Genomic DNA, 23,047 nt, shown 5'->3' with positions numbered 1-23,047 from the left:
TACCCAAATGGGAGGGCCAGTTGGGTCATCCTCAGCCTCTCCATCCAGCACCTACAGGATACAGCACCGAGGACTCTCCACAGTTCTCATCAAGTGAAAACCGAGGCTTGCGGGGCTTCCCCTGGCTTGCAGACTTCTCCTGCAAACTCACTGAGCTTGTTGCTTCTGTGGACCACAGCACTGAGAACCAGTGACTGGGCTGAGCATAGTGGCACGCGCCTTTAATCCCAGCTCTGGAGAAGCAGGGATAGGTGGATCTCTGTGAGTTCAAGGCCAGCCTGGTCTCTATAATGAGTTCCGGGACACCCACCAGTATATAGTAAGGCCCTGTTTTGGATTAAAAAAAAAAAAAAAAGCAAGACAGAAAGACAGTTTGAATCAGTCACTAACTAGACCTGGAGTCATTGGCAACTTTGTTCCAGACTTTTCATTGCATTTCGATTGGGGATGAGAGTGTGATCTTCCCCATCAGAGCTCAGATCTAACCCTTTCCTCACCTCTTTCCCCTCTGCATGCCCTCTACACCCATTACCTTCTCCTACGTCTTACCTGTATATTAAACGGTACAGGATTTTCATTACTTGAGGCATAACCCCAGCCTGTGTAGTGTCATTCTGCAAACAGTTATGATTATATTTACGATAATTGAGACAGTAAGATATGTAATTACTATGTCCATGAAAAGGAAATTAATTTTTAAAGTGTTTTGGAAGCTTCAAATTCCTCATTCAAGGCAGAACTTTTTCTTTTATGACAAGACTTCTCCTCCCCCTCCACCCTTTGTATTATAATGGCACACCTTGAACTAATCAGACTTGTTTTTGCTTCACTGTGTTTTGTTAATCCCTTGACTTCATTTCATTTTATTAGTTGCCTTCTAGCTGAAGTAAATGTCTACAGGCCAACTTTGATATGAGGGCCTATTTTCTTTTGTTGGTTCAGCAGAATTAAGAATCGTATATAAAATATATGCATGGCTGCTGGGATATGAATATAACTGGGAAGGAGAAGGTCACATTCTACAACCACTATTTGCAGGTGTGTTTGGAAGGAGTGATCTTTCTGAAACACTAACAGAGTTCTGACACTATATGCCAGGAATTAGGGCAGACCTACAGGATAAGGTCATAGGCCCCAGCAAGATCCACATTTCAAATGCCAGCCTAGAGCTCCAAGATATTACCACTCTGACCAGCTTGCTTCAAATCCTAGGCATTTTCATAACCTGTCTCAGGCTTGGTAATTCCTACAACAAACACATAAAACATTTCATTTGAAAGGCAAGACTTTTAATCAGGACCAGCCAAGGTAAGAGACACACAGGTGGTGGGGGCGGAAGCCTTTATTCCCAACACTACGGGGGCGGAGGCACATGGATCTCTCTCAGGGCCAGCCTGGTCTAGAGAGTGAGTTCCAGGACAGAGAGACCCTGTATCAAAAAACCGAAACCAGAAAAGAGAGAGACACACATAGGATGGAGCTTCAGAAAAATTTTTGTGCCTCGCAGAGATGAAGCTGCAGTGCTCCACCCTCCAGGAACATTGGCAGCTAGACCAGCCTGGTCGCTCCCAGGAGCTTCTGCGTCCAGAGTTTCCGTTCAGGTTTCACTGTGTGTGCCTGACTGATGAGTCTCATTTTTCTCATTCACTCTTCCCCAGGTCAAGCTGGCCTCAAAAGCCAATTATTCAGTCAGATGGTTGACTCCTTATCCCAGATCACCTCATTAACATAAAGTATCAATTCTAGCGTACACACAGTCTACCTAGCTGCTGCATATAAATACAACAGAAGAGGTTAAGGCAGGCAAGTTTGTTTCCCACTTAATCACTTATTACTTGTCTTAGATGCTATGACTGGCTTTGAGGTTTGCTATTCCTTGGAATAGCTGCCTTTTGTTTTTATTTGGTTTAGTTTTTGGTTTTTTGAGACAGGGTTTCTCTGTGTAGCCCTTGCTGTTCTGGAAATTGCTCTGTAGACCAGGCTGGCCTTGAACTCACAGAACCATCTGCCTCTGCTCCTGTGCTAGGATTAAAAGCATGGGCCACCGCTGCCTGGCTGAGTTCCTGCCTTTAACAGTCAGATTTACTGTTCTCTCCAGGGATCAAGAGATTATTCAGTGTTTATTTCTTATAAAGGCTTTCTACTCAGGCGTGTAAATCCCTTTCTGTGTAGCTTTTTTGAAGCATCATGTATGCCTAGCATTGTGGCACACGCCTTTAATTTCAGTAATTGGGAGGCAGGTCTACACAGCCTGGTCTGTGTAGTGAGTTCCAGGCCAGCTTGGGGCTATGTAATGGGACCTTATGTTGTCTGTGCTTCCCTAAAACCCCACCCTACAATCTAAACATCATGTAGGCTTTCTGGGAGCCCTCCAATCTTTCAGTCATAGAAAACCCACTGTCTTCAGACAATATGTGCCAGTCATTGAGTCTCATACTTGTGAGTTAAAGAGTGCTTTCAGTGTAAAAGACGTTCTTTTAAAAATAACAAGAGTTTGTTTCATTTATTAGATATTCAAATGATAATAGCTTTAAGTTAAATGCTTCACCTTTTTAGTTTCTTAGTGTCACTACTAAAAACGTCACGAATCTTTGTGTAGTTCACATTGTATCTCTGCTGGACATGCTAGGTAGTTTCCAGGCTTTGGGGAGCTCTTTTTATCACAGCTCTCCCCTGAGTATCCTCCACTCAAGAGCACCTGCCCCAGGGGCAGCAAGCAGGGTAGGGCAGTAGCCAAGGCCTTCATTATTTTAAAGAACGACTTATCATTATATCTCAGGATGATTTGGGCCTTCTGGGTAAGGGCCTTCTGGGCAGTGGCTATACACTGAGATTCCCAGTGATCTCACAGTCAGTTAGAGCTCAGGTTTTCCCCATAGAGGATCTGCTCCTTAGTGACATGAGGTCCATTTCTGTCTGTGTGGGTGCAGGTGGACACTCTGCTGTATGTGGGATTTAGATACACTGTCAGTATAAACTTAGACCTGCTCTAATTTGTTGTCAGAATTGCCTCTGTCAATTCTTTATTTTACCAACTTTTCTTTCCAAACGTGTGTCATTTTTTTCTATCTCCTCTTCTACTTTTTTTTTAAATGTATCTTTTCTCCCTTCATCTAATCTGATTTTTTTAAAATGTTGTCTAAGATAAAGGATAAGATAGAACCTTTCAGCTTGGCACTGGAAATCTCCTGATTGAATGGGTCTTGTGTATAATTGGTCTTTCAGCCGGTCAAGAATCCTTTTATTTTTATCTTCCTAAGACATCTAGATAGGACGGGTCTGCACTATTCTCATCTCCCTTTCAGCATCAAGCATAAGATAATTGTAGAAAAGCATAGTTTGTTCTGGTGTTTTCTCTGTGGATGGCACCCTATATTCTTCTTAGAGCAGGTTTTACTACTGTCCTGTCCAGTTTTCATGTCATTAAAAATAAGTCTAGAAAATAAGAAAGAAATTTGCAAGGATGATAGAGAACAACTGCTCTGCAAACTGCTAGCCAGTAATTGGAACATGATTCATCAGTGTTGCCTTAGAGGCGACGATTCTGGCTCCTCTTTGTGTTAAGTATCATTGGTATGCTTCACGAATGTTCTGACCTATGTTTAAAGTTTAAGCTCTTTGCTTTGCTTTCCCATGAATACGTGGGTGCTGCTGTTACATACATGCAGTGAACTGTTCCTGGAGTCAGGTGACACCATCTCACACCCAATTCCTGAGGTGTGTAGCCTGATTTCTTAGTTTTTAAAGAAATGCGCCCCAGACCTGGCTCAGTGGCTCAGTCTTAGAGTTTCTGTTGCTCTGGTAAAACACCATGAGCAAATAGCAACTTGGTGAGGAAAGGATTTACTTCAGCCCATGGTTCTACGTTACAACCCGTTACTTAGAAAAATCAGGACAGGAACCTGAGGGCAGGAGCTGGTGGAGGCCATGGAAAAGTCCTGCTAACTGGCACTAGCCCAGGTGACACCTTCCATGGCGGGCTGGGACTTCTCACGTTGATCATCAATCAAGAAAATGTACCACAGGCCAATCTGATAGGTCTATCTTCTCAATCGAAGATTCTCTTCCCAAAAAAGACTCTTAACTTTTTTCAGGTTGACATAAAACTAAACAGCACAAACCCTGCCTTGCAGGGCTGGCCATCTGTGGTCAGTCTCCAGATACCACACTGACAGGAAAAAACCAACTCCTGAAAGCTGTCCTGTGCTCTCTGAGTAGAGCAGTACCTTACTACTTACTGAAGCAACCGTTTATGATACTGAATTTGGCATCCAGGGCACTAGCCAGATATGCCTGCATTTGGCTGAAGCAGTGTTCTAGACACACCCTAATGCCCCCAATCTTACTCTGCTGGAAAAAGTACAAGTCTCTGGAAGCGTGTTGATGTAGCCCAATGGCTTGGGAATGGAAGTACTACTTGATATAGGCACAGTCGTAGAACACTAGTGTTTTAAAATACAGCTTTTGTTAGCTCATTTATAGAAACTGGGCATGTGGTTTCAGAGCACGAAGAAGATAGAGTAGATTAAATGTATTAGATTCAAACATTGTTTCCCTTTGGTTGATGTATACAGAATTGACTCGGAGGAGGGCTGTTTGCTAAGGCAGATAACAGTGTGATGTGCTGGCCTGGACCTCGGCTACCTCACTTATGTCGTGGCTGCTGCAGCGCACACAGCGCGCCACGTTTAACAAATGGTTATTAGTTGTCTGTGTAACCAGTCCCTGCCAGGGAGCGAAGCCGCTCTCTGATGGACTGCTGTTCTGTTTGTCTGGTGCTGGCCCCCACTCAGCTTCCCAAACCCAAATTCTAAGGCCCATCCTCTATCTTCCCCAAGCTCCAAATCTGACCAGTAAACACCCATCATTTTCTTTGTGTTTAACTATCACTGCGTTGGATTTGTGCAGCTGCTCCTAATGGCTGTCTGGCTTGCACTTTGATTCCTGTCTAGCTTCTTTCCTGAGAAGGAAGCCAGTATGGTTTTCTTAAATCAGATCGTGTCATTCCTTTGCTTCTGAACTTTTCTCACCTATCTTTGCCATGGCTTCTAGAGGCAGAGGTGATATAGTTTGAAACTGTAGTTAACCATGAAGTGTCCCGCCTGCATTCCCAGCTGCCTTCAGTCTCGTGTCTTCTTGCTGACGGGCCCGTCATACTTCTCTCTCCTTCTCCAGGCCTAAATGTGTCTCTGCCCAACGTCACCTCCACAGAAAGGCCTCCCTAGATCTTCTTAGCTCTCAGTACCACCTCTAGTAATTATATTTGTCTTTTATGTTTTTCTCAGCCTCGATACTATCTGAAGTTAGTAGGTTTGCTTGATCTTCGTATTTATCCAGCCCTGTCCACTGCAGTTGAATGTTCTTTTCGGGCGTGGGCTTAGAATGACACTTAGTACACACTGGGTCCCCAGCAGCTGTCAGGCTAGTGAACGTCCTCACTCTCAGTGTTAATAAGTGCTATGCAGATGCTCATTCTTCAGATTCAGCCAGCATGCAGCCTCTGCTTCCGCTGTGTGTAGATGTCTGACAAACACAGAGCTTTGCATTATGGATTGTTCTAAAGTAATCTTTATATAGAAGATAGCACGCACATCTGTATGTGTGTTTGCGTGTGTTTGTGCACACACAGTTTACAGGCACTCCAGGATGCCTGGCTTATCAGTATATCCCGAGTCTGGTTCTTAGGGATCAGCAAGCACTAATCCATCTCTTCAGCCTCAACCACATCTTTTAGGATGTGAAATTGAGAAAAATATGAGAGTTAAAAAAAAGAGAGAAAGTTTAAATGACAGAATTGAACAGTGTTTCATTTATTCTATTTAACTTGAATTAAGCTTTCAAAAACCTAAGCAAATTTTTTATAGACTGGAAGAGAAAGAAAAATTGTACAAAGTTTATGTCAGCAAAACCTTTGTGGACTTCCTAAACCAGGCCTGGTGGCTCACACCTTTAATCACAGCACAGATACATAGACAGGTGGATCTCTGAGTTCAAGGCTACCCTGGTCTACATAGTGAGTTTCAGGACAGCCAGGGCTACATAGTGAGACTGTGTAAAACAAAACAAAACAAGCAAGCAAAAAACTAGAGGTATAGCACTAAATAACAGAAGTCCTTACCCTTGTGAATATTATCTTCTGCTGGGGGGTGTGTGTAAAAGTAAATAGCATTTTATGAGGTGAGTATATTTTATATTATGAAATGTGAAGTGGACTAGAGGACTATTATTTTATCAATTTTATCAGTCTTTGAAACGAATACAAAACTATTGTTTCAGTACTCTTTTTAATACATGACCAACATAAATTTGGAACAGAGCTTGTTTTTCAGTACTGGTGTGTGTGTGTGTGTCAGAGAGAGAAAGATGCCTTACTATAAATATTTTTTCTTTATAACACATAAAGGATATATAAAATAGGATACAAACTTCTTTAGTGTGGGAGTCCCCTGTGAAGTTACTCAAATGTCCTGATATTATGGCTCCTTTCACTCAAAAGTGGGAACATCGTGTGGTGCCTTCATTGAGCACCTTATATTGTGAACATACAAGATCAGTTTCAGGTTTGAGCAACTTTTTCCGTTGAACTTCTTCCGTTCCTTTCCGATCATTTTTCAGGTGCTTTTGTGGTTTTACTTAAAACAGTAGTGCAGAGTTTTGCTGGCGTCTTTCCACTGTTATTTCCGAGGTTCCGCCTTGACTCTAGGACTGACTCTTTGTTGTAGTGGTCGTTAGTAGAACTTGTTGGCCCCGTGCAGGAGAGACAGCCATTTTCTTTTTTTAAATAAACCGTGCATAGATGTTCCATATCCCCAGCGCCATTGGTAGGAGGGTGGAGGAGCAGAAGGCTAGGTTGAACTGGCTGACTTGTGTTCTCTCACCTGCTTGTGGATAGTGAGGCATGCTTCCAGGCAAAAGCACCTTGTGTGCTTGACTTTTTCTCCCATACCAAGCTAATGATGTCTTTGATTGAAAGTATGTGAAGGTAGAAATTTATTTGCTGTCAGAAATATTTTTTGCTGTTAGAAACCTTTTTGTCACTAATGCAACATCTATGTGTCCTTTTTGATGACTTCCTTTCTAGCCCTCCTTTGTTCCTCCTTTGACTGTGTGCTCATAAGAGCCAAGGAGGAACCAGTATTTTTTACCTATCAAAGTCTCCTCAGATTTATAATTTATGAGAGTAAAACAAGGAAGATGCCATTCATGAACTCCTGCCTAAAAACCATGTATCATTTAGTATCCTTTTTTCCTTCACAATCAGGTCGTGCATTAAAATGTCTTTATGATGGCGACTGTTCTGCAGTCAGGTTGCATTTCATTTGCTTGTTGTGAATTAAGGCTTACAAGGTGGATGAAACTTTAACTGTAGGGTACACCCTCTCCCAGTTTGCTCATGGAGCTGCAGAGGGCATGGCTTCAAGAGTTTGAAATGTGTGTTTTGACTGCAAATTGAATGATCTGCATTGTATATTTGAACTCAATTGTCATGCCGGGGTTTGGATTACTGCAGTGTGTGTGCGTGTGTGTGTGTGTGCGTGTGTGTGTGTGTGTGTGTGTGTGTGTGTGTGTGTTAGTGTGTTAAACAGCCATGTAGGCTGAGTAATGATATTTTTTCCCCTGGGAAATAAGCTTATCTTAATAGTTTGAGAAAGAGTCCTTTTGTGAGATTTGTATATAAGTCATGGAGTAGTTGCGCTGCAATACTTTAACCATACATATAGGAAAATAATTACTCTTTAATGGCAAGATCATTTGCTTCCACCTATGATGTGAGCGGCTATCCAGTATGTGCCTTTATGTGAAAGAGTTGGGAGCATTCATTAGTATTACTGATAGGTGGATTCATTTGTGCAATTAGTTTTTTTCTTTCTTTCTTAACCCTGTTCATCCATCCCTCATTCTCTGTTCTTAATTCTCTTTTAATTGAGTTCTATCTTTTCCTCTTTAGTTTCAATGCCGCATACTTGCAGTTTTATTAGTAGAACTTACCTCAGGTTTTCTGTGGGGGTAAATGCTCCCATATTTGTTGTTTGTTTTTATTTAGACTTCAGAATTCTCTTGAAATCCCCCTGATAAATACCTCTACTGTACTGGGGATTGAACCCAGACATACAGTTAGGAGGTAAATGGTCTATCCCACACTTTGTTTTTACTTTTTAAAGGTTTGAAAAACAGGGCCTTAATAACTCACCCAAGCTAGTTTTGAACTCCCCTTCCTACCTAGGTAGGGTTAGAACTTGTGCCTTTAGGCCCAGGATTTGAGACAGGCATGGAACTCAGGATCTTCCCTCCTTGGCTTCCCCTGCTGCTGGGTTTACAGGGTGTGGAAAGCTAAACTCTTCACACTGAGTTTATTATTTAATGTGAATGTGTGTCTTTGTGTCTCTAGTGCATTCCTGGTGCCCCTGAAGGCCATAAGAGGGTATCACATCCTCTGGAACTAGAGTTAGAGACCATTGTGAGCTACCATGTAGATGCTGGACTCAAACTGAGTCCTCTGGAAGAACAGCTTACTGGGCTGAGCCATTTCCCCACAGACTTGATTTTTTTTAAGTTGTATTGACTGCTGTTCCAAATTTAAAGGTGCAGATTTTCCTGAGTAAGAGGTGTGAAGGATTTCCCTCCCCATATTCCCTTTCAGGGTAGCCAGGGGTAGTCTAGCTGTTGCATTTGCACGTTTGTCATTGTGAGAAGTGAGTTGTCTTGTTGCTGGAGGGTGTATTGAAGCTTATCCATCCAGAAAAGACTGTCAGTGACAGGCGGCACTTCCTCCTCCCAGGCCAGCTAAAACAAGCAGTGCCCTCCTCTAGAGTGTTACTGCTCTAGCAGTACATCAGAAACGTTTCAGAGTAATGGTTTAAAACAGAGAATTAGTCTTCTGTAGCCTTTGTCGTAAGATCATAGCAGGAAACAAACGGCTTAAAGAATTCGGCCATTTTAGCTGTACCCTTCACCACTTTCTATCTGACTTGTAGTAAATAATACATAATTCTTTACTTCTTCATTTTGAAAGTATTTTTAAGTTTTAAAAGATAGTATAAATTGAAATAAAATTGTTAGTAATGAGATGGTCACTGATGGTCCTTGGTGGATTGTTGTAGACGGTGATTAATATTTACTAATGATATATCTTCTGGTAACACTTGCTGTTAATCCTAAACAGCTGTATAACCAAATCACCACACAGAGACTGGGTTTATTTAGTTAACCTAGAACACAATGCTGGGCAATAGTTACTCCCTCCTAAACCTCCAAGCCCTCATAGTTTCCTAACATTTACATTTCTCACATTATACTTGCTTTTTGTGAAATCTTAGGTCCAGTCCATCTCTCACGTTGTTTCCAGATCTCTCCCCAGCTCCCTTCTCCAAGCTCTCCTCACCCTTTCTCCTCCCACTCATTTCCTGCCCTCTAGCTCCTCCCCTCTTTCCTGTCCTCTGGATCCTCCCAGCTCAACTTTGTGTCTAGTTGCTTTCTTTTGGCCTGTTTACACAGAGTTGATACAGGATGCTTAGAATAAGTATCATAATGCAATATCCGGAATGGGAATGAAACCGGAGAGTGATTGGGAGGGTCAGGGATCAGCATTTGAATGAACAAGGGTAAGGTGTATACCTTTCAAAAGAATGTTATACCTGTTCTTTTGAAACGTTATACCTGTGGATCCTGTCTGAGAGCCCTTAAAGAGGGCAGTGAGCAGACTTTTTTGCATTTCTATCTTATCTTACCAGGGAGCTTTATGGTGAGCATCAAGTTTTTTATTTGTTTGGTTTGAGGTAGGGTCTTTGGGTGTGGCCAGTCTTAAAGAGCAGCCAGAGCATTAGCTATTAGCTTATTAGCATAAGCTAAACTGTGACACAATCTGTAAAAATCATTTCTGGTTATGTCAGCTGTGCCATGGAGACAGTTGGGAGGGAAGGTAAAGATTTCCACTAAAAGTAAACACTGCCAGAGAAGAAAGTCCATCCACTCAGTTGAAGGATGCTTTTGTTCACATCTGTGAAGTGTCACCATTTTTCTTTCTTTTTCTTATAAGGGTGGTATTGTTAGTCTGTTTCATTTTGTTTTACTCACTCTCACTGTGTAGCCCTGTCTATCCTGGACTCTCTTTGTAGACTAGGCTGGCCCTGAACTCAACAGTTCCACTTGCCTCTGCCTCCCCAGTGCTGGGATTAAAGGCGTGCACCACTGTGCTGGGTTCGTTTGGTCCATCTTAATGTTACATTTATCATGTTTTTAAAATCTTCTTAATTGACTTGTGTTCAAATAAACTTAACTGTAATTTATGCATATGACAAGATGACCAGCAGTTTGGAGTTTTAATCTCCTCCCTTCAAGAACAGCTGCAAATTTTATTATTTGTGGATACTGACAGTTGGGTTTTCTTACATATCATTTACAATAGACAGCCTCATTGTTCAAGCAGATTAGAGCTCCTTCAAAGCCTATGAGCCACCTCTTCCGATACCAACCTACAATGTAGCACCGAAGTCCTTGCAATTAAGTGTCTCCTAATGAATTGATAATCAGTCTGGGAAGGGAAGAGCCTTGGTGCTTTGTTACCTCTCTGTTCAGGGAGGGCCAGGGTAAGAGGTAGTCATTAGCCTGCCTTCTAGTCAAAGGAGAAAAATGCTTACAGGCACTTTTATGTTCTTCCTCCTGCAGGTTGCCAACTTGGCCTGTTCAATCTCCAATAATGAAGAAGGTGTAAAACTCGTCCGAATGTCTGCAAGCCAGTTAGAAGCACTCTGTCCTCAGGTAAAGTGTAGCTGGCAAGCTCACAGTGTCTCTAGCGTCAATTTTCAGTAGGGTGGGTGTGAATTTATTTTGTTAAGCTTACTTGCACTCTCTCTTTCTCCCTCTCTCCCTTTCTCTCTTACCCTCTCTCTCCCTTTCTCTCTCTCTTTCTCTTTCTCTTTAAGAAAAATAAGGATTTTAACTAGAAATCCTGATGTAGATAAACCACATAGTTTAGAAAAACTGAAGTATCATATCATGCCTCTTTGCTTTTCATTTAAAATGCATAGGAGGGGTCATCCAGATAGCTCAGTTCTGCCAAGTGTGATGACCTTGGTTCCACCCCCAGGGCCTACACGATGGTTAGGGGAGAACAGACTTCCAAAGTTCCTCTGTTGTCCACACATGTGTCGTTGTGTGTTATGTGTGGTGCACAGGTGTCTGGTGAGCCTATGCATAGTTGTTACACTCTTGTCACAAAGCTAGTGTGCTTTGTCGAAGGGTCTTCCACAGATAATAGTAACCTGGTTGAACCAACCACTCAAGTAAAGGCTAAGAACCTCTGTTTAATAGTGGCACTTGGGAAGATGGGTTATTGGGCTGAGTTAAGTGTATGAGACGTTAGAAAGACTCTAAAGTACATAAAACAGTAATGCTTATTTTTTTCTTTTTGCAGTTAGTTTATTTGTCTGTGGTTACACAAGTTGCATGTACTCATGGTGTGAATGTAGAGGACAGCTTGTGAGAATTGTATCTCTTCTACCACTATGGGGCTCAGGGACTGAACGCAGGTCATTGGGCTTGTCAGCAAGCACCATTTCCTGCTGAGTCCTCTCACTATGCCCTTAATGCTTTTCTGGGTATTCAGCGTATCTGCCTCCTGGGAGGGAGTGTTCCCTGTCACCAGAGAGTTCTACGCACCTTAAGTAGTGTCTTTATTTTTCTAGGTAGAGAAAGCTCGAAGCAGTCTAGGACTTACGTTCACGTCTCTCTGCGTGTCCTGCCAAACTGGCGGTAGTCATCGACAAAGGGGGACAAGCAGAGGACCTGGAGTAATGAACCAGAGGTCTCAGGGATGAGATTTCTGTGTAGAGTCTGCAACATTAAATGCACATGTCAGCATCCCTTTGGCTCTTCCATGTGAAAGAGCTCTTCCAAGCCTTCTGTGGTGGACCAGTTATAACTCCCACCATCTGATAAACATTTCCCCAGCTTTATACAGTCATAAATTTTTCCAGTGACTGATTGCTATAAGATAATAAACACAGCAGATTTAATCTACTTCCAGGATGACTAAATTGTATGAAATAAATTTAGAGTAGATATCTAAAGATTAGACTTTCTTCCTCTTGTTTGCCATTTTATCCTTCCAACACTTTAATATCTTTGGTTCTTCGTTTCGTTTTAAAATGCTTGAAAAGCGACAATGCTTCCACATATCTGCAGAGACAGATGGTAACATACGCTGATCACACCTACCAAGAGTATTTATATAAATGATCTTAAAGCCTAGGGAAAAAGAATCAGAGGGAGAGTCTAGTCAGTCCTCAGGGCGGTGTGTGAGTGCATGGCCTATGGGACTCGGCCTGTGTCACAGCATGGTGGGCCCCCAACACACACACACACAAATTCCTCATTCAGTTTTTCTTAAGATGGACCTTAGGACTGGCTTTAGACACAGTACCCGAGCTGCACTTGACATGAGGGCTAGGCCCTGAGTAAAAGGCCTTTTCTGGGGTGATTATTCTTTCTGCACACAGAGCCGGGCATCTTCAGTATTGGCAGATACAAATTGGACCGTGTGGACAAATTATCTTTCTTCTCTTAAGTTAATTCCAGTTATCTAGGTAAATTGGAAGAGACCCCGCTGACATTTCCCTGATGGGTAAGGGTGGGGATTGTTTTTATCATATATTGTGTGTCCTTCACGTATGAAAATGAACTTGGAGACAGCAGAAATCAATGGAAAGAGAGAGGGTTAAAGTGCATTAAAAGGGGGTTGGGCGGTGCATGGACTGTACTCGGAAAGACCTGAGTGTGTTTCACAGCACCTTTGTTAAGAAACTATTGGCAGTTACAAAAGAAAAGTACCCTAGTCTCAGTAGGCCACCCATGTTCAGAAACTAGGAACCGAAGAAACCCCTTAGTACGGACTATCTGTGAAAAATGAGAGTTGGGAACGTGTACTTAGTGGTCCGAGACTAAGTGCTTTCCCCTTGAGATGAGAAAGAACACGAAGACATGTACCCTTGACACTTGGTGTTTTTGGAATGGGGGAGTAACTTCATAATTACCTCAAGATGGGGATAGAGAAAGAGGAGGAAAATGGGAGTGCTTGCTAATGCATTTGGAGCCGCTTTTTTGGAGGAAAAAAGATAACTGAGTGTGATATCATTGTGACTGTGTTAAGTGCCACTGAGTTTTATACTTCAGTGGAGGAATTGCATGAACTATAAATTGTATCTCGGTAGAGCACTTGAGCGTGTGTGCATGCTGTGCTGAGGCAGGACTTTAGAGCCACACACAGCTGCCAGGGAGCTGTGGCGCCCTACATGCTTACTACAGGGAGCGGACTTCATACTTTTCTGTGGGACTTTTATATGTCAAACAGACCTCTGTTAACATGACAAAGGAAAAAGTCGTTGGAATTGGAATACAATACCTTTAAGATGAATGAATTCCAGTGAATTTGGCATTTGGTCCTGGGCATTAATTATGCATTTATTGGATGTAATTGTTACTTTTGTAATAGTGATAACTGAGATGAACCTAAAAACCCCACAGTAAGAGAATAACATAAGATACCTATAAACTAGAATAATGAATAATGTTTTATTGTATACTTAATGATGTTGATAAATATTTAAAAGAAGGAACCAGCAAACTTAATTATATGTAGCATATGTAAGCTTTGGTGATGTATTTGGATGGTTAAAAATTTGGAAGCCTGGATTTCATGATAAAAATTACAGGATTGCCTTCACAGATTTGAGAAATTAGAGGGAGACTTCATTTATTTTATATTGTTTCCAAATAAAATTTAGTACTTGGTGTTACAGTCTAAGGCCTGCTGTTCAGTGCTTCCCCTTTGTACCAGTTCTGGTGGAGCACACAGAGTCATGTTTCCTGGTGACAGAGAGCCAGCCTTTGCTCCTGTGCTGACCAGATCACCCCCCGTGATTGATTTGCAAGGGTTTGGGATAGAGTGAGTGATGTGTGTTAATGTCTTCTGCAGGTTATCAATGCTGCATTGGCTTTAGCAGCAAAGCCACAGAGTAAACTGGCCCAAGAGAACATGGATCTCTTTAAAGAGCAATGGGAAAAACAAGTTCGTGTTCTCACAGATGCGGTTGATGACATTACTTCCATTGATGACTTCTTGGCTGTCTCAGGTAATGAACTGGTTCCCTAGTGTGGCATGTATAATTACTGTCTAAGTCATAATCACAGACAAAACACCTTATCTTGGGCAAGAAAATTCTATCAATGACATGCTGTTTTCTAGTTTTTCAAAGTTCTGCACTGTGGCCTGAGTAGCAGGAGTTGGAGCTGGAGCTCTTTCCCTCACAGTGGGGCTGGTGTCCATCCTGAAACCAGTAGTTCCCTGGCTAGCAGAACTGTTGACTGTGTGTGTATACTGGGACCCTGGCTGGGGCCTGTGCAGCAGGTAGCAGTCTGCCCTTCTTCCCTGTTGAGTTTATATCTGAATCCTGGTGTCACTGGTCACTTATAACAGGCCTGTGAAACTCGGGAGGATCCTCTCCGCTAGGTTATTGTAGAGAATCCTTTTTCCCTTCTTGGAAAGCTTCTGTCTCTTGAAAGTGATCGTAGTTTAACTGACTACTTCCCCCAAGATCATGTCTGCATGAGCATGATGCACAGATAGAAAACAGAGAGGAAATATTTAAGTGCCATTTAATTATGAACTTGCAAAAAGTAAATCTGGGTAATTCACCTCACAAAAAAACAGTTCATTTTATTATATAAACATAAACTGGTAATGACATAGCAAATTGCATTCATATAGAACATGTCTGTCAAATGCAATTCAGTGTTTATCTCACAGAAATAAATTCAGTCCTATCTCCTTAGGATTGAGTAACACTAAATGCATTCTCCATTTAATATGGCCTCCGTTGCCCCTGGCTGTGTCTTCTTGGAAATGCCAGGCTTCCTGAGGCTGGTGGCTAGGGGCAGATTTAGTGACTGGGTTCTTGTGGAGCCGAAACTACCTGTCACCCCAGGGAAGCACAGGCTGGAATGTGGAAGATGTGAGTGGCAATGGGGCTTGAAAGAGAAGCGGGACTTAAGTACATGCACAGCCCAGTCCTCCAGCAGTGACCTATATAAGGAGGCTCTGTGCTCTGCATACCAATGGCCCCCTGTCTTTGCATCAGCTCCTTGAGATGGGAGCTTTGACTTGAGGAAGTCGGGTGCAGGCCTTCTGGTAACTGCAGAAAGACAGGGTAAACCGTGGTGCCGCAGAACTGCCAGATTGCAGATGCTGCTACTTTAAAACAAAAAATTCATTTGCGAGCTCATTGTTGCAGGTGCCAAAAATGCAGCAATGGCCTTTTTGGGAAATCTTGGCCTTCTGTTGTTTTTCCCAATGAAGTATGGAATTATTCTTTTTCATAGGTTTAGGGAAAAACATTCCACCTTCATAGCACATTTTTAAGCAAACAACAAATTTGGAAATCTAAATGCAAAGCCCCCTCTGGATAAATACTACATTCTTACAGTTTTTTTTTTTTTTTTAATTAGATTGGTGGTGGTGGTGGTGGGGCTTAGACTCAAGGGATTTTCATTCTTTCTCACAGTAAAGTAAAATATAATAAACTAAAATGCCCCTCATATAACACTCTTCATATCAGATAACAAAAGGAATTTGGTAGCAGTATTTGGTGAGATTTAGACAGGACTTTTAAATTTTATTTAATATAAAACAAAAGACCAGTAAAGAGAAATTAAATTCTTTAACAGATATACTTTTATCTGATGAATGGGTTCAACTTTTATGTAAATATATGAGTTTAAGAGAGGGCTGACTTAGTATAAAACAGTTAAGCCAGTTTCTGTTTAGTGAATTCAGGCACAGAATTGTTCTCTTGAAGAACTAGTGGTGTTTCAGAGCATCTGGATTTTGTATGTCTGCCTCTGGTGTGTTTTTCTATTGTTCTGTCTGAATCTTGCTGAGGAGTGCAAGAGGTTATTTAGAGAACTGGTGAAGGGCCAGGTAGGTGCCTGGGTAAAGTCCTAGGAGAATAAGCAGTTAGTCTAGCGCTCAGGTGCACCTTGCCTTCCCTTCCTCCAGATTCCACCAGTGGACAACAGTGCAGGGATGGCTTGGGTCCTGTGAGTCCCTCCCCCATCCTTGACTGACTCTTGGCAGGCCAGCTGCAGGCAACTGCTCCTGTTGAGTTCATGTTGTAATGGCTGCCATAACCAGAAGATGGGCCTTTTCTCTGTTTTCTGGCTAGTGCATTCGTTGAGTCCCTTTTCCTGTGGCATTCTCCAAGCCTTAGAGGGGTTGTATGAATGTCCTGTTCAGGGCCGAGCACTCAGCCATCCCTTATTCTCTGCATCTTGAGCAGCCAAATGTCCTGTGTTCCCTACTGTTCGTTGGAAAGAAAAGGTCTCTGAGGTTGAGCAGCATTCACCTGTGAGTATAAACAAGTGCCGAGAAGGCGTTGTGACACCAGGTTAACTAAACAGTCGTGAGGTCACCTCTAGGGCCCAGACCTCCCCAGCTCTGGGGCTTTGACTGGCTGTACATCGCCATTTCTTCTTTTTATTCTAAGACCCCAGCCATGAAATGGCGCACACAGTTAGGACAGGTCTTCCCACCTTAGCTAACCTAGTTTAAGTAAGCAATTACAGGTGTGTCCACAGTCTCATCTGCCTGGTGAGTCTGCATCCCTTCAAGTTGACAGTATTTTCCATTATTAAAATGTCTATTCCCTGCCTTGTCTGGTTTCCATACAAAAGGATTTTTGTACTTTATTTTATAGTAAAATAAGCAAAACTATAGATGAAAATTTCTCTTTGGAGGAAGGAAGCAGTATTAAGATAGCTGCTCAGTCACTAGAGAGAATACTAGTGTTTTTGTTTTTGTTTTTTATCCATGCTGGTGTGAGAAGCAACTTGAGAGAAAGGGGTTTATATTTCAAGGGTGCAGTCTGTTACAGTGGCTAGAGGTTGAGGCAGCTAGCCACTTTCTATCTGTAGTAGTGGGGGGGAGGGCAAAGGGTAAGTAATTGTACTCAGCCCCCCTCCCCCCTTCTACCCTCCCTGCCCATCCCCACCCCAACAGGGTTTCTCTGTGTAACCCTGACTGTCCTGGAACTCACTTGTCCAGGCTGGCCTCAAACTTAGAGATCCGCCTGCCTCCTGAATGCCGGGATTAAAGGTGTGCGCCACCACTGCCTGGCTCCTTTCTCAGTACAGGATCCCAACCCAGGGAATGGTTCCCCCAACAATGGGTAAAATTTGCCACCTCAGTTACCCTAACCAAGGAAATCGCTCACCTCCCACGTCATTCTCCATCTCTTCAGATTTTCTGAGATTAACAGTCGTGGCCAACTTCTCTAAATGGACTTCCTTTGTTGCCAGAGAGAAGCATGCACCCGTTCTCTGGTTGTGGCCACAGATGGTGAACAAGTCAGTATAAATTTAATAAAATTGGGGTTTATTTTTGAAAATACAGTTATCTAGATGATGGTTTTTGTAGAGTACATCACTGAACCTGAAGCATTAACTGCTTCCAGAGTGTCAACTACCCTAAAACAGGGATGTGACTTAAATAATAGGAAAAACACTGGTTTGTAGGTTGGTTGGTTGGTTGTTTAGCAGAATATTTCCTTCCTTTTGACTTTCTTACCTATGCAAAACAAGATACATCTTCCACATTGGTCTTGTGTTGGGTTCAGAAAAAGCAGTTTCAACACTGAGGCCTTGAATGATGATCAGGCTTAGTATACATTTGTTTAGTTAGCATGTAGGGAGTTTGGCTTTAAAAGATGCTTATAGTGACATTCAAGTCCATTCCTCCCCCCTCTTCATCCTCCTCCACTTCTCTCCTTTTCCTCTTCCCTTCTTCCCCTTCCTTCTCCTCCTCCCCCTCCTCAATATCCTCCTCCTTTGTTTTTGTTTTTCAAGACAGGGCTTCTCTGTGGCCCTGATTGTCCTGGAGTTCTCTATGTAGACAAGTCTGGCCTTGAACTCACAGAGAACCTCTCCTGCCTCTGCCTCCTGAGTGCTAGGATTAAAGGTGTGTGTCACCACCAGCTGGCCCCAGATTGCATTTTCGACATTTGTTACAGCTCTTCTCCAAGAGCTAGAACTCTCTACTGCTGTGCCACACACTGTTGTAGGTAGGATAGCATGTCTTTAACTGCATAACTTCTGAGAGCGGTCATGCATTCTAGGAAAGGAGAAGGTTATTTGCCACCCCCTGCAGCCCCATCATGTGTGCTGTGTGTCTGCCTCTCACCCCCTTCTGGGTCTGCTCCTCCTGTCATGGTGCCTGAGTGCAACTTGTGGCTTGCTCATCTAAGCACAGTTCCCTTGGCCCTTTGCCTTGTTTCTCCCTTGCTGTTACTGGTGAGATTGGAAATACTTGCTCTTAGGGTTTTGAACAGTGTTGGGCTTGGAAAGGAAATGCCTAGTAGGAGCTTCTTGTCAGTTTAGCTGGATTCACGGGTTTCCTCCTCTAGAGACCACAGATATTACAAGCTCAACTTTTTTCATCTCAGATGTATTCCCTCAGTGCCCTGATTAAACCCAATTTTCAGCACCTCCTCTGACTGATCGCAGGGTCTTGCTGGCTCCTAAATACTATTGGCGTCTCCCGGAAGAAGAACTGTTCTGAGTTTAGATGGTTTCTGACACTTCTTCAATGACATTCAGCAAAGAAGGGGTTATTGGAGGCAGTGTGTTTGTTTTTATTACATTGCTTATTTGGGGTATGGGGTGCTCATGGGTTGTGTTTAGGACAGAGGACAGCTTGCAGGAGTTGGTTCAGACTCTAGATTCTAGCCCCACTCTCCTGAGTGCTAGTATGCAAATATGTGCCATGCGTGCTAGCTAAAAGCACTACTGCTTTTTGAGCATCCACATGGTACCTCAGAGCCATCTCACTCGGGGATCCCGTGCCCTCTTCTGGCCTCTGAGGATGCCAGACATGCATGTAGTCAGAACTCCGGTACACATACAAAACTTTATCCTATACATAAAACTTGGCACATGTGGGTTGGCAACAAGGTCTTCCTCAGTAAACTAAGCATGCCATGGCACCAAGTCACCCTCTAGTAGAAGATCTGATCTTTCATTCAGCTTTCTGTTTGTCCTCAGAGAACCACATTTTGGAAGATGTGAACAAGTGTGTTATCGCTCTCCAAGAAAAAGATGTGGATGGGCTGGATCGCACTGCTGGTGCAATTCGAGGCCGGGCCGCTCGGGTCATTCATGTGGTCACCTCAGAGATGGACAACTACGAGCCTGGAGTTTACACAGAAAAGGTTCTGGAAGCCACCAAGCTGCTCTCCAACACAGGTCTGAGGACTGCCTTCCTTCCTAGCATTCTGCCTGGTCCTGCCATGGCTTGGCTCCTACAGGCCGTCCTCATTCCAAATCCTGTGGCTCGCTCACAGAACTGTGGACACACATCGACTGGCTCGGCGCACACAGAGAAGCTGGTTATCAGGCAGCTCATAAGCATATTTCCTTTTGTGTGTCTGCGATGAGCTTGAGTTGTCTCTTGTTTATGGACTCGTGAAATTGGGGTGGGTCCATCCTCCAGTGTTAGGGACTGAGCCCAGGACCGTTTAGATGGTAGGCAAGCACTCGACCACTAAACCATTCCAAGCTGTTGTAGGGCTCAAAGTAGCACCATTTCAGGTTCTCCGTCACCCAGCTCTAATTCTCAGAACTGGTGAGAAGGTGCCTGAGTCCTTGGAGAATACTGCCTTAGCTCTCATGTGAACTTGGTAGTGTATTGTGCTGGTGAGTCCTGGGCTCACGAGTGCAAATAGGCTTGTCATGAGCGCGACTCTTCTGCCTGTCCAGGGATGCAGGAAAGGGTTAGAGGAGTGCTATCAGCGTTCTGTGACCTGCCCTGCTCTTGTCTCTGTAGTCATGCCACGTTTCACTGAGCAAGTGGAAGCAGCTGTGGAAGCCCTGAGCTCGGACCCAGCCCAGCCTATGGATGAGAATGAATTTATCGATGCCTCCCGTCTGGTGTATGATGGCATCCGGGACATCCGGAAAGCAGTGCTGATGATAAGGGTGAATACCACATTCCAGCTTCTTTTTTATCATTTGCTAACTTAAGCAATGCGTCATTCTGAAATTCAGTAGATAACAGTGGCAGTATATTAAAACCACGAATCTAAGAGGTGTTAGAATGAGATAGAACTCAAGCATGGACCAAAAAAAGAAATCTAACATGAGTTGGACTTGATGAATTAATTTAGGGAATTTAGTTGAGTAAACATAGAATAGTCTGAGTTACGGGGGAAACTATAGAACATAGTGTCTTCAATTTCAGTGATCCCCAGGACCCATAGGTTGAAAAGGACTAGCTCTGCAAGTTCGCCTCAGAGCTCCACATGCACAAAATAGATATTTTTTTAAGTTAAAGCAGAAGAATCTTATCTCCTATAAAGGCTGGTCTGAGTTATCAATGGCAGCCAGTGGCTGTCATACCATATAGATGGGTCCCAAAACTACATATACTCCACTTCTGCCTGTGTAGCTGGATGCCACGTTAAAGCCACTGGGGTCAGACGCTGTGTAGTGCTTCCCTAGGAGGCGATCCAGGCTCAGCACCATTCTGAAGCAGCAGTCTGGGTCCTGGGAAAACCTATCTGGCAGCTTAGGTGCCTTCTCCAAAAAAATTCCTTTGTCCCTCTGCTATGTGTCATTATCTCTAAAAACTGGCTTTAGTGGGGGCCTGGAGTGATAGCTCAGTGGCTAAAAGCACTAGCTGCTTTTTGAGAGTTTGAGCACCCACAGATACCTTGGAACCATCTGTAACTCAGTCCCAAGGGATCCCATCCCCTCCTCTGGCCTCTGAGGATGCCAGGCATGCATGTAGGCAGAATACCCGTACACACAAAATAAATGTTTAAAAATAGTAATGGTTTTATTGGATGAAATATAGGCATTGTTTTCAGCACAAATGGCTGCTTCTTGCTATATTTTGTTCTGCGCCGATATGAAGAATGACAGGCCTTTACTTCGCTTGGGACCTCCAGGTGTGTAGAGTGATAGACTCGAGGGGAGGAAGCCTTTAATGCAGAAGGGAGGTTTGTCAGGGGACCGGCAAAGGGAAGCTTTGATGCTGCCTGTGGGTTAGTTGAGTGTGTGCCTACCGTCCTGCTCACTGACCATCACTGCCTTTGATTCAGCAGTCATCTTGGCTAGAAATGAGCGTCAGTGATAAAGCCAAGTGTTGATTAACCTGAGCCAGGGTTCCGTCCTCAGCGCGCATGTGCACATATGCAAACACGTGTGTGCACACAGGCTTTGGTGTTGGACTTTCTTCCGTTTGGTTCTCAGCAGTCCTTTAGGCTAGCAGGGTCGTTGATTGGCCCCACCTCTCGCTTTTTATTTTTATGTGCGCATGTATGGAGACCAGAGGACACTTTGTGGAAGTTAAGGCCTGGTCTCTCCTTCTACCATGTGGGTCCCAGGGATTGAACTCAGGCTGTCAGGCTTGGCAGCAAGTGCCTTTATCCACTTGGGCATCTTACCAACCCCAGGTCTTGGTTTTGGGCACATTTCTTTTTTTTAGGCTTCATTTCAAAATGCAGTCTTAGTATCCCTCACTTTCCTGCTGAGCAAAAATCAGAGCAACACAGCCATACTGATGGCAGTCTCTGAGGCTGGGCCCCCATGAGGGCCCTTGGTATCCTGTTGCTTAAGTCGCTGCCTCAAAGCTCTGGCCCTAGAATCTAGAACTGTTTTCCTTTTCTCTTTAACTTTCCCACACCTGAACCTCTAACCCAGTGTCTGGTCTTAACCAGTTCTCTTGGCAATGCCAGGCAGCTGGACTGTCTCTCTATCCCCTGCTGCTGTGCCCCGCGACCATTGCTTTCCTTTGGAAGAGGTCCCTGTCAGTGCTCCTGGCTGAGGTTGCCCAGCACTAGATACAGCAACCTTTAAACTCAGTCTATTTCCTCAGGATCCTTTTTCTCTGTGTGATTATGGTCCTTATTTTAGGTGGAGAAAAATACACCTCTGAGCCCCTCTCTGTCTCAGTCTCTCTGGCAGGGAAGCCCTGGCTTTTTTTTCTTTGCCTGCACTCCTTTGTAAAAATACTTTCTTTAGAGACTGATTTTGCTAAGATCCATACTTATGTAGCCAACTTACTACTGTTTTTGTTTTTGTTTGTTTGTTTTTATTACTTACTGTGACCAAGAGTGAGCCCCAGCCTCAGAAACAGATCACTCAGTAGTTAACCACCTCTCAGCTCACGTCCACACTGTGGCCTCCCTTGGATTGCTTTGTTGCACACCTCCTATCTGATTGGCTTTATCTTCCCTCTAGTGAATGTGAGCATGTTCCCACCCTGATCCAGGGCATCACTTACCTGATCCTCCTAGGCCCTGGATCCAAGTCTGCTCAGCCTAGGGCCTCCAAGCCAGCCCTGACGCTGCAGTCATTGGACACGGGCTCCTGTTCCCACATCATTTGTCCTGTCATCTGCTGCTGTTCTTCCCTTGGCTCGGTCAACTGAGCCGGCCATCCAGCCTGAAGCCGAGTTGCTGCTCTTTTACCTCAGTTTACCAACAGGCCTCTCCCACTGCACTGCCTCACCGGACCTTTCTGTTTCTAGTCACCGTGATGGCTCTGGTTGTTTGTTGTGCCGATCACTTTGTAGCGGGTCGGGTCGTATAGTTACTTATTTTTGCCCTTTGCTCCAGTTCAGTGTTAGAATAGGTGAGTGAGTGAACAAAAGAAAAGGGCTCCTTTTCTTGCCAAGAGCAGTTCTCAGGACCCAGCTAAGCTGTGCGCAGGAAAGCAGCAATGTCAAGTGGTGCTTTGAAAAGCTCCTTAGCCTTAGCATGCCAGCAGCACTACAGCAGTCTGCGGCCAGAGCTCAGAGGGCTCCAGATCCACACACGGACAGCATCTTTGTGACTTTGTGGCACCTTGTCATTCCTGCCCACTACTGTTCTCTTCTCGGGGGTAGACCCAGCCTCTGCCTGTCATTTCCTCAGTGCCATGTCCTCGGTGCTTCGCACACGTTCTGTCATTTGATCTCACAACAAGGCTCTGGACACAGCTTGGCTTAGGGCCTAGTGGA

At 43.8% G+C, this 23,047-nt stretch overlaps 1 protein-coding gene across 3 annotated transcripts in view; it reads left to right on the top strand.

Moving 5' to 3' along the window:
• Ctnna1 (catenin alpha 1) overlaps window positions 1-23,047 on the top strand; it is a 125,304-nt gene that overhangs the window by 96,613 nt on the left and 5,644 nt on the right. For all 3 annotated transcript variants that reach the window (XM_021646475.2, XM_060377454.1, XM_060377455.1), the window contains 4 exons: window positions 10,666-10,758; window positions 13,973-14,129; window positions 19,090-19,290; window positions 19,871-20,022. In XM_021646475.2, the coding sequence (XP_021502150.1) occupies window positions 10,666-10,758; window positions 13,973-14,129; window positions 19,090-19,290; window positions 19,871-20,022 (603 nt within the window). The remainder of the gene's footprint in view (window positions 1-10,665; window positions 10,759-13,972; window positions 14,130-19,089; window positions 19,291-19,870; window positions 20,023-23,047) is intronic.

This window comes from Meriones unguiculatus, chromosome 2 (assembly GCF_030254825.1).
Source record: "Meriones unguiculatus strain TT.TT164.6M chromosome 2, Bangor_MerUng_6.1, whole genome shotgun sequence".
NCBI lineage: Eukaryota > Metazoa > Chordata > Mammalia > Rodentia > Muridae > Meriones > Meriones unguiculatus.
Note: the sequence above shows the minus strand (reverse complement) of the source record. Positions and strands in the feature narration are given on the sequence as shown.